Raw genomic sequence first — 11,819 nt, forward strand, 5'->3', positions numbered from 1 at the left:
GGTCGTTAAGCGGTTAAAGAAAGCTGCAGATTACCGAGATTTTAATAGTTGTGTTAAAATTGGAGCATTCCATGCAAAATTGGGTGAAGTGCAGATTCTGGGCCCCTAGATATGATTATTATTGAAGGTGAGTCTAATAGCACAGGGCAGGGATTGGCGGTGCCCATATGAAGTATCCTGGGGGTTGGGTGCAGATATTGAAGGTGAGTCTAATAGCACAGGGCAGGGATGGCGGTGCCCATATGAAGTATCCTGGGGGTTGGGTGCAGATATTGAAGGTGAGTCTGATGGCACAGGGCAGGGATTGGTGGTGCCCATATGAAGTATCCTGGTGGTTGGGTGCAGATATTGAAGGTGAGTCTGATAGCACAGGGCAGGGATGGCGGTGCCCATATGAAGTATCCTGGTCATTGGGTGCAGATATTGAAGGTGAGTCTGATGGCACAGGGCAGGGATTGGTGGTGCCCATATGAAGTATCCTGGTGGTTGGGTGCAGATATTGAAGGTGAGTCTGATAGCACAGGGCAGGGATTGGCGGTGCCCATATGAAGTATCCTGGTGGTTGGGTGCAGATATTGAAGGTGAGTCTAATAGCACAGGGCAGGGATTGGCGGTGTCCATATGAAGTTCCCTGGTCGTTGGGTGCAGATATTGAAGGTGAGTCTGATAGCACAGGGCAGTGATTGGCGGTGCCCATATGAAGTATCCTGGGGGTTGGGTGCAGATATTGAAGGTGAGTCTAATAGCACAGAGCAGGGATTGGTGATGCCCATATGAAGTATCCTGGGGGTTGGGTGCAGATATTGAAGGTGAGTCTAATAGCACAGGGCAGGGATTGGCGGTGCCCATATGAAGTATCCTGGTCGTAGGTTACAGATATTGAAGGTGAGTCTGATAGCACAGGGCAGGGATTGGCGGTGCCTATATGAAGTATCCTGGTGGTTGGGTGCAGATATTGAAGGTGAATCTAATAGCACAGGGCAGGGATGGCGGTGCCCATATGAAGTTCCCTGGTCGTTGGGTGCAGATATTGAAGGTGAGTCTGATAGCACAGGGCAGTGATTGGCGGTGCCCATATGAAGTATCCTGGGGGTTGGGTGCAGATATTGAAGGTGAGTCTAATAGCACAGAGCAGGGATTGGTGATGCCCATATGAAGTATCCTGGGGGTTGGGTGCAGATATTGAAGGTGAGTCTAATAGCACAGGGCAGGGATTGGCGGTGCCCATATGAAGTATCCTGGTCGTAGGTTACAGATATTGAAGGTGAGTCTGATAGCACAGGGCAGGGATTGGCGGTGCCTATATGAAGTATCCTGGTGGTTGGGTGCAGATATTGAAGGTGAATCTAATAGCACAGGGCAGGGATGGCGGTGCCCATATGAATTATCCTGGTGGTTGGGTGCAGATATTGAAGGTGAGTCTGATAGCACAGGGCAGGGATAGAGATGCCCATATGAAGTATCCTGGTGGTTGGGTGCAGATATTGAAGGTGAGTCTAATAGCACAGGGCAGGGATTGGTGGTGCCCATATGAAGTATCCTGGTGGTTGGGTGCAGATATTGAAGGTGAGTCTAATAGCACAGGGCAGGGATTGTCTGTGTCCATATGAAGTATCCTGGTGGTTGGGTGCAGATATTGAAGGTGAGTCTGATAGCACAGGGCAGGGATGGCGGTGCCCATATGAAGTATCCTGGTCGTTGGGTGCAGATATTGAAGGTGAGTCTAATAGCACAGGGCAGGGATTGGCGGTGCCCATATGAAGTATCCTGGTCCTTGGGGGCAGATATTGAAGGTGAGTAATAGCAAAGGGCAGGGATAGAGATGCCCATATGAAGTATCCTGGTGGTTGGGGGCAGATATTGAAGGTGAGTCTGATAGCACAGGGCAGGGATTGGTGGTGCCCATATGAAGTTCCCTGGTCGTTGGGTGCAGATATTGAAGGTGAGTCTGATAGCACAGGGCAGGGATTGGCGGTGCCCATATGAAGTATCCTGGTCTTTGGATGCAGATATTGAAGGTGAGTCTAATAGCACAGGGCAGTGATTGGCGGTGCCCATATGAAGTATCCTGGGGGTTGGGTGCAGATATTGAAGATGAGTCTAATAGCACAGGGCAGGGATTGGCGGTGCCCATATGAAGTATCCTGGTTGTTGGGTGCAGATATTGAAGGTGAGTCTAATAGCACAGGGCAGGGATTGGCAGTGCCCATATGAAGTATCCTGGTGGTTGGGTGCAGATATTGAAGGTGAGTCTAATAGCACAGGGCAGGGATTCGAGGTGCCCATATGAAGTATCCTGGGGGTTGGGTGCAGATATTGAAGGTGAGTCTAATAGCACAGGGCAGGGATTGGCGGTGCCCATATGAAGTATCCTGGGGGTTGGGTGCAGATATTGAAGGTGAGTTTAATAGCACAGGGCAGGGATTGGCGGTGCCCATATGAAGTATCCTGGTGGTTGGGTACAGATATTGAAGGTGAGTCTAATAGCACAGGGCAGTGATTGGCGATGCCCATATGAAGTATCCTGGTGGTTGGGTACAGATATTGAAGGTGAGTCTAATAGCACAGGGCAGGGATGGTGGTGCCCATATGAAGTATCCTGGTATTTGGGTACAGATATTGAAGGTGAGTCTAATAGCACAGGGCAGGGATTGGCGATGCCCATATGAAGTATCCTGGTGGTTGGGTGCAGATATTGAAGGTGAGTCTAATAGCACAGGGCAGGGATGGTGGTGCCCATATGAAGTATCCTGGTGGTTGGGTGCAGATGGGCCGGAGTCAGTGCCGTGTTTACATGTCATGGAGTCCAGCCCGGGAAGTGGCTAAGTAAGGCTGTTAATGTTTTTTAAGAGGCTCTAAATATAACCTAACACTCGTCACTGTGACAGCAGCCGTGCACGCCTGTACCGCGTCCTGCCGACTCTCTGTCAACAGCCTCATAGCCAGCCTTCTCACAAACACTGTAACTATATCCACACAACCCTCCGCATATCCTCAACACACTGGAACGCCAACTGGACGGGCACCCAGATATGAGCAGTAGCTGGCAGGGCGGCAGAGACAAGGTGATTGCTGGCACTGGGACTAGAACTTTCCTCTGCCAGGAAATGGCTCACAAGGACTTTCTGCTTCAAATACATCATTGAAATATGTAGAAGTGCCTTACCTGATGAGTGGCTTCCTGACAGCGTGAATAGATCGGTGTCCTAACTTTTCTCAGGTTCAGTTATGCATCGCAGCTTGGTCTTCATTCCCACCTCTGCGTGCAGATTGGGCAGTAGAGTAGCTGATTGAATTCTGCCCCTCCCTCTCCCAGTCCCCTCTGGCTTAGGCATGTACATGGGCAGTGGGCACTCCCTAATTACCCCGTGTGCCAGGACCATTGATAAGGCAATACAGCTGGCCCTCCTGTACCGGGCCTGGGCCCTATTAGTAGGGCAGGAGGGCTGGGTTGAGCAGGAGGGCCGGGTTTACTGCCTTAGAGACACTAATCCTCTTTTCTCTAGCGCTCATCGACAGACGTAGTCCTCGGTGATACACCACCTTCGGGTTATGTTACCTCCGCAGGAGCAGGACTAGACAGGAAATTAAAAAGCTCTGGCCACACCCTAGGGGCAGTCCCAGAGGGTATATCCTCTCTCTCTCTGCCTCAGCAAATCAGTTATTTTCTGTCTAGTTAGGAGTAAGGACCTAGACACCTTGCTGGGATCTTAGGTCCTGGCAAGAATTTTTTCTTAAAGGATTTTTTTAGACAGCTTTTTCTCCAGTGTTCCTGTGAGATCTTCAAGCAAGAAAGCTGAACTGGGCGACGGGCTGGATGTTGAGATCCGGTGGTCACCCCAGTTCAGCCTACGAGCGCGTGCAGGCCATAGCTCCGCGCTGGGTCGGCCGCGACAAAGTCCCATTAAAAGGACTGAACCCGCGAGTTAAACGTCTCGCTGAAACGCCAAAGACCATGAGTCACGGCGTTCGTATCGGTCGACAGCCCTCCCGCCCCGGTGGAGAGGGGTACTGTCAGGAGTTGGTGCCCGCCTGGTTCCGGTATGGTGAGTAGTATGTTCCCCCTTTCCCTCTGACGGGTTTTGTGGTGAACGCGGGCCCCTCTCTGTATGGTAAGAAAGAGTCCTTTCTATCCTATAACATGACACAGATCCTCCTACTTTGAGTGTGATTTTTTGTGTACAAAAAGCCAGGAGGCTTGGTTTGGGAGCTAACAATCTATTGTATACATGTTTAAAAGATGTAATCTGTGGCATTCTGGGAATCTTATGGGTTAAGTATAAGCTACCTACCAGTCAGAAGCCACGGACATGTAGACTGCCTTCCAAATCAGATCTCCAGCTATTAGCAGGCCTCCCGAACGGCCATGCGGTCCGCCAGGGGCCGATACCGCCAACCACGCCATATCCCCAGGCAGAGACAGTGTTGTGTGCAGCACACCGACATTCAGCAGGCCGCCGCCATTTTTTCTTGCAGGATCGCACGAGCCGCCATTTTGGCGTAGCCTCGTGTCTCCAGCATGGGGGCGGCCATGTTTGAGGTGATCCTACACCTCGTGGAGCTTGGGGGAGGCGCCAGAAGGCGTGCAGAGGGGCGGAGCCGCCTCCTTTCTTCCTGGGCAGCCAGCCAAAAGACTTCCTGTTTGTCAAGACAGCGCTGTAAGCTGTTGCAGTTTAACTCTGAGCATCAAGTGGTGAGCCTGGGGGTCTATCTCTCTCTCTCTCGATCGATAGGGATCCCTAAGCAGGTAACACTAAGGGGCTTTTTTGTGGCGCTGGGGGTCAGAAAAGAAAAAAAAAAAAAAAAAAAGTTTTTTTCTTTACTTTTGAATTATATTATCCAGGAAGTAACTGGAGTTATTATGGACCCTGCCACACATATTCCCCCACCTGTTTCCCTCGAGGGGGCCTCGGGACCCGCCGGTGCACAGAGTATAGAGTCATTTACAGCAATTTTGGAGTCTATGGTGGCTCGGGTGGAGGCGGCCTGTCAGGGACGGGGGTCAAGGAAGCGACCCCCGCCTACCCCTATACCATCTGACACCTCTGACTCAGATTCAGAGATGGTCACGGCAGTTGCAGGTTCCTCTGCAAGGGCTGTTATCCCAGGTAAAGCCCCCTCAGACAGTGAGGAGGACGCTTCTTCTCTTGCTATAATTCAGGAAGAAGCATTGGTGGACGCACTAGTTGTGGCAGTGCAAGAAACCTTAAAACTTGAGGCTTTACCGGCAGAGGCAACTGAAACAGAGAGGCCTTTTGGGACTAATAAGCCCATCAAGACGGCGAAGGCTTTTCCTGTACCTAAATGTTTTGGTAATCAGATTAAAGGAGAATGGGAGCATTCTAAACGTACCTTTACTATTTCCAAGCGTATTGCTAGACGCTATCCGTTTGAGGAATCCATCATTAAGAAATGGACGGTACCACCAGTCGTGGATCCGCCTATTTCCAGGCTGAATAAAGCCACGGTTATTCCAGTGGAGGACACTTCGTCCTTTAAGGATCCGGTGGATCGAAAGATAGAAGCAGAGTCCCGCACTATCTTTTCTCTGATAGGGTCAGCATTTAGACCAGTAATCGTTATTGGTCTAGTTTCCCAGACACTTACGGAATGGGCGAAGATGGTACGCCAAGATCTTAGGGGAAAAGATATTCCCCAGGAGACATCTGATTTGATGGAACAGATCATACAAGGGCTACAGTTTATCTGTGACGCAGCATTGGACACTACTCCCCTATTAGGGCATGCATCTAAGTTAGCAGTGATCCTCAGACGTGTGCTGTGGTTAAAATGCTGGTCAGCTGACCTAGGTTCCAAAAAGACCTTGACCAATCTCCCCTTTCAGGGGAATCGTCTATTTGGAGCCAACCTAGATGAAATCATTAAGGATGCCACTGGGGGCAAGAGCACTTTTTTGCCACAGGCTGCAAAAGCTAAGGGACCTCGCAACAAGCGAGGACCTTTCTTTACCGCCCCTAAAGGGGGCCCGGCTGGTACTAGCGGGAAAGGCAAGACTCCTCCAGGAGGGTTCAAGAAGGGGACCAACCCAGCCAAACCCGAAGCAAAGGAGTACACAGCCTGAAGGTGCGCCCCCACCCGGTTTCAGGGTGGGGGGACGTTTTCACCGGTATTCAGGACATTAGATCGAGCATCAACCACTACTACCGGTGCGATTCTTCCCTTCCAACATTTAAGTACCACAGGAAGCGGTAGTTACCGTTCCCTGAAAAGATCTTTTCCTTTACCTTTTCCTAAGATTAGTCCCGATACCTCACAGGAATCGGATCTGGTTGACCAGATAGGCCAAGTAGCCTCTAGTCGGGTGACTTCGGTCCCTGAGGTTCAACCAGAAAAGATCACTTTTCCTGATAACCATCAGGTATCTGATAAATGTGTGGGAACAGAAAACGACCAGACTTTCTCGGATGGTCGGGGCCAGATAGCTCTAGGGATGCCTGGTTCAGATCCAATCAGCGCCAGTGGTCCTAGAAATTCTAGGCTGGCCTCCTCAAGCCGGCCTGGCCGACTTGGACATGTTAGTCGCAGACGTTCCGTGGGAACTTCGTCTCAGGGAGTGTCTGTGGTCTCAAGGACCAATTTACCTTCGTGCTTTACAGTCGCTGGTTTTAATGGCCTGGCCATTGAGACCCAAGTACTGAAGGACAGAGGTTTGTCTACTTCAGTCATTCCTACCCTTATTAAAGCAAGGAAAGCGACTTCCAGCAAAGTCTATTATCACACATGGAAGACTTATATTGCGTGGTGCGAATCTTTAGGATTTCCTCCACGTACCTATTCGGTGACTCGAATATTGGCTTTTTTGCAACAAGGGGTTGAGCAGAAGCTAGCCTTGAGCACCATCAAGGGTCAAGTTTCAGCATTAGCAATCTTCTTTCAGAAGCCTTTAGCTACCAAATCCTTGGTGCGGAATTTCATCCAGGGGGTGCGGCACCTGGCTCCTCCAGTCCGCGCGCCCTTACCGCCCTGGGATCTTAATTTGGTTTTGTCGGTTCTACAGAAACCTCCTTTTGAAAACATCAGGGAGATTCCCTTGCTTACTCTATCCCAGAAGGTGGCCTTCTTGGTGGCTATTACTTCTGCTCGCAGGGTGTCAGAACTGGCTGCATTATCATGCCAGTCACCATACCTAGTGATTCATAGGGATAAGGTAGTACTTCATCCTAAGCCATCTTTTCTTCCCAAGGTGGTTTCAGATTTTCATCTGAATGAAGATATTGTACTACCTTCCTTGTGTCCTCAGCCCAAGCATCATCGGGAACATGCGTTGCATTCCTTAGATGTGGTTCGGGCAATCGGGGTATACCTGAAAGCTACGGAATCATTCCGTAAGACGGATTCACTTTTTGTGATCACGGATGGCCCCAGAAAGGGTTTGCCTGCATCTGCCGCGACCATTGCCAAATGGATTAGACAAACGGTGGTACAGGCTTATTCTATTAAGGGTCAGAGTCCTCCGTTCCCTGTTAGGGTGCACTCCACTCGAGCGCTCAGTACTTCCTGGGCCTTTCGCCATCAGGCGTCAGTGGTCCAGGTATGTAAGGCGGCCACCTGGTCGTCGGTACATACCTTTACAAAATTCTATAAAATTGATGTGACGGCATCGGCGGATGCCTCATTTGGCCGCAAGGTTTTGCAGGCCGCAATTTGAGGAGACCGGTGGTCTACCTCGAGGGTTTTTTTCTGTTTGAAAAAAAAAAAAAAAAAAAATTGTTTTCTCTTTTTTTTTTGGTTGAGTCTCATCATTAAGGATGAGCATTGTAAACTTCTAGTTGGCACCGGTTGGGCCTTCTAGATTGGGATTTGATTTCCATTTTCCCACCCCTCAGTTGTGATACTGCTCTGGGACGTCCCGAAGGTGGTGTATCACCGAGGACTACGTCTGTCGATGAGCGCTAGAGAAAAATGGATTTTTGTAAAATCTTACCGTAAAATCCTTTTCTCTTAGCTCATCGACAGACGTAGTCCCCGCCCCTCTGTTTTGGAGTTGGGTTGGGTTAAATTCTCTAAGCACTGCTTTTTCACATAACTGATTTGCTGAGGCAGAGAGAGAGAGGATATACCCTCTGGGACTGCCCCTAGGGTGTGGCCAGAGCTTTTTAATTTCCTGTCTAGTCCTGCTCCTGCGGAGGTAACATAACCCGAAGGTGGTGTATCACCGAGGACTACGTCTGTCGATGAGCTAAGAGAAAAGGATTTTACGGTAAGATTTTACAAAAATCCATTTGTTCCTCCCCCTGCAGCGCTGCGGGCATCTCCTCCTCTCCCTCCAGCTGCGCTGCAAGGGCAGGGCTGCCATCAGGGGGGGAACAGCCCATACACATGTAAGGGGCCTGGGTATCCCGAGGGGCCCGGCTGTCCGGGCTCCAATCAATGAGACCGAGTTGAAGCTGTAGTAACTAGCAATTGCTAAAGCAGAGCAGCCACAGAGTGAGTCTCTGCCTCTGCAGAGGTCTATGCTGTATTAGGCCATCTCTTTTCTGGATTGGGCTGTCTCTTTACTGAATATATGGGGATGTAGCTTTACTGAATATGTGGGGATGTAGCTTTGCTGGATTGGGATGTCTTTATGCTGGATTGGGATGTATTAATGCTGGATTGAGATGCCTTTATGCTGGGTTGGGATGTCTCTTTGTTGAATATATGGGAATGTCTCTTTGAATATATGGGGATGTCGCTTTGCTGAATATATGGGGATGTCGCTTTGCTGGATTGGGATGTCTTTTTGCTGGATTGGGATGTCTCTTTGCTAAATATTTGGGGAATATATGGGGAGTTGTAATATAGTAAGTTGTAATAGTGTTAAAATTGGGTGCACTGACAGTCAGTCAGATGACCAGTGGATGGATTCTGTATGACAGCCAGTGAATGGGCCCTGGGGAATGTTGGTGGTCAGGCCTGGGGGGGCCCAGGCCTAAAGCTTTCTAAGGGGCCCCAAAATTTCTGACGGCTGCCCTGTGAAGGGGGGGATCAGTTCTAGCATCTACGCTCCCATCCCCCTGCTGTCTAGGCCCCCCTGTGTCGTCCCCTCTCAGCGATGACAGCTTCCCCCGCTCTCCTCTCCCGTGGACTGCTGCTGTGAGCAGACAGGGATGTTTCAGAATGGTCAGCCAGGAACAGGGCCGGTAAATATGTCATTTATCGACCCCTCCATTTTCTGAATGAACACAGTGAGTGATCAGTATTGATCTCTCCTATGTCCATTCATCAGTGAAGCATAGTAAACTGTTTATGCATAGAAAACTATGCCTCAGACTGCTTCCTATTCATCCATTTCTGCTGCTGAGGCTGCAGAGAAACAGACAAATGAATCTATGTCCTCAGTCTCTTTCTTTCAGTCCTAAATGTCAGGCATCAGGGGTCTGTTTCTACCCCTGATATTTCACCAAAGCACCCCAGCAAGGCAGTTAAAAAATGTAAAAAAATATATAAAATTTAGAAATAAATTACATTTCTAAAAAATTTTAAAAATGTGAGGTCTTGTTCACATGTGCTTTGCTTTCTATAATTTCTGCCATGGCTGGGAAGCATAGCATTGCGGCCGTTGCATGTGTACACCTTTAGTCACTGTCTCTGTTGCTCTGTGTTTGTGTATGGCAAGCGCCCACACCACCCAGAAGTGTCAGTTCTTTGGCTGTCAGAGCGCTCTGGTGTTCAGCCATAGAAGCGAGGTATTAGAGACTACCCAACGGCATGCATTTAATACTTGCAAAGGTTGTTTTTTTTTTCTACAGGGACTCTTTAAAATCTCACTATGGTGTCTGGGCCCCTCTCGCTCTGGCTGTAATTTTTTTTTTTCTTACCCTTTACTGATGTTTTCAGTCTGGTCACATGAGGTGCCAGGTCCTCTACCTCTCCTCCAGGCTATACGGCCCTCACTAATGCAGAGAGCAACACTGATAAAATCTGCACCACCTTCTGCATTAATACACTGTGAGTGCAGGGCACTGTGGTGACACCTCCTCAGGGGGCTAGGCCATGACACCCTGCACTCACACTGTGTGCTCAATTTTCCGGGTTGAATTGATGCTGGCCGTCATACAACCCAGAAAACTGATGTAGACAAAAAAGTCCTAGGGGGGGCTGAGTCTGGGGGGACTAATGAACAGAGTGTCCTGAGTCTGGGGGGACTGACAGAGCAGAGTGTCCTGAGTAAAGAGGGACTGATAGGACAAAGTGTCCTGAGTCTGGGGGGACTGATAGGTCAGAGTGTCCTGAGTCTGGGGGGACTGATAGGTCAGAGTGTCCTGAGTCTGGGGGGGACTGACGGGGCAGAGTGTCCTGAGTCTGGGGGGACTGACAGGGAAGAGTGTCTGGAGTCTGGGGGGACTGATGGGGAAGAGTGTCCTGATTCTGGGGGGACTAACGGGGAAGAGTGTCCTGAGTCTTAGGGGACTGATAGGGAAGATTGTCCTGAGTCTGGGGGGACTAATGGGACAGAGTGCTCTGAGTCTGGGGGGGACTGACGGGGCAGAGTGTCCTGAGTCTGGGGGGACTGACAGGGAAGAGTGTCTGGAGTCTGGGGGGACTGATGGGGAAGAGTGTCCTGATTCTGGGGGGACTAACGGGGAAGAGTGTCTTGAGTCTGGCGGACTGAAGGGACAGAATGTCCTGAGTCTGGGGGGACTGACGGGACAGAATGTCCTGAGTCTGGGGGGACTGACGGGACAGAATGTCCTGAGTCTGGGGGGACTGACGGGACAGAATGTCCTGAGTCTGGAGGGACTGAAGGGACAGAGTGTCCTGAGTCTGGAGGGACTGACGGAACAGAGTGTCCTGAGTCTGGGGGCACTGATGGAACAGAGTGCTCGGAGTCTGAGGGGCAGAGTAAATAAAGTGGGAGCTTGTCTTTGGGGACTGTAGGGTGAGAGTGTTCAGAGTACAGGGGTAACTGAGAAGTAAGAGTGCATTTTTAGGATTATAGGGAATGTCTAAAGTCTTGAGGGGGCTAAAGGAGAATAATGTCCTTGGGGGGGGGGGGGGTTTGAGTGGAAGAGGGTCTTGGAGGACTGTATTAAAAAAGTGTCAATCCTTGGAGGACAATGATGGGGACAGTATGCAGGCAGTAAAAGGTGTTAGAAAACATTTCTTGTTTATATGTTCGCTGTACTGTTGGAGTTGTCCTTCATATTTTCTGTTTTCTGGACGATGTTGATTCCCCTCCATTATCTAATATTCCTCCTCTTTGTTTTCCAGGGAAGCCTCTGCAGATCAAGCCCAGATTATGATGTTGTCCAGCCTCCAGCAGGTCCGATTTTTGGAGCGACTAAAACTCAGGGTTCTGCATTCCTCCCCACAGAGCTCCACCAGAGTGCTTTGTGTGTATTTTCCTCCCAGCCCGATGGTGATGAACGCACACATAAATTCCCTACCAGCTGTTTACCGTGTTCCGGAAGGAACATGCGCACATTTCATAGTCTATCCTTAGACAAGAGATATCTATTTAATTTCATGCTGGCATTTCAGCCAAGAAAGTTTATTTCATAGTTTTTTGGTATAAGAGAGTTTATAATTATTTTATATATTTTATATCTTGGTGCTGTGGGCGGAGTCTACATTTGTGTTTTTTCAGTGTTAAGTGGGTAAAACTCACCAAATTCTCTTAGGTGTCCTTCACAGTAGCAGCACTGCCCAACGTAGTCACAGGGCATAAACAAGGTCCTATGGCTTCAGTTCATACCAATGCAGTGCGTTGGTGTGTGCTGGAAAAAAATAAATATGTTAGGTTGCATTTTTGTGCAGCGGCATGCTGTAATGCTTTGCAATTAAGAATTACATTCAGCTGGAAGAAAAAAGAAAGC

The 11,819-nt window shown here is 49.5% G+C and overlaps 1 protein-coding gene across 1 annotated transcript in view; it reads left to right on the forward strand.

Annotated features, from left to right (window-relative positions):
• ZC3H3 (zinc finger CCCH-type containing 3) overlaps window positions 1-11,401 on the forward strand; it is a gene marked incomplete at its 5' end in the record, with an annotated part of 425,081 nt that extends 413,680 nt beyond the window's left edge. Inside the window, one exon of the mRNA XM_082257608.1 lies at window positions 11,215-11,401. Within this exon, the coding sequence (XP_082113734.1) occupies window positions 11,215-11,246 (32 nt within the window). The 3' untranslated portion in view covers window positions 11,247-11,401. The remainder of the gene's footprint in view (window positions 1-11,214) is intronic.
• Window positions 11,402-11,819: the final 418 nt, after the last annotated feature.

The sequence above is a fragment of the Pelophylax lessonae genome (assembly GCF_965119305.1).
Source record: "Pelophylax lessonae genome assembly, chromosome: 5".
Classification (NCBI taxonomy): Eukaryota; Metazoa; Chordata; class Amphibia; order Anura; family Ranidae; genus Pelophylax; species Pelophylax lessonae.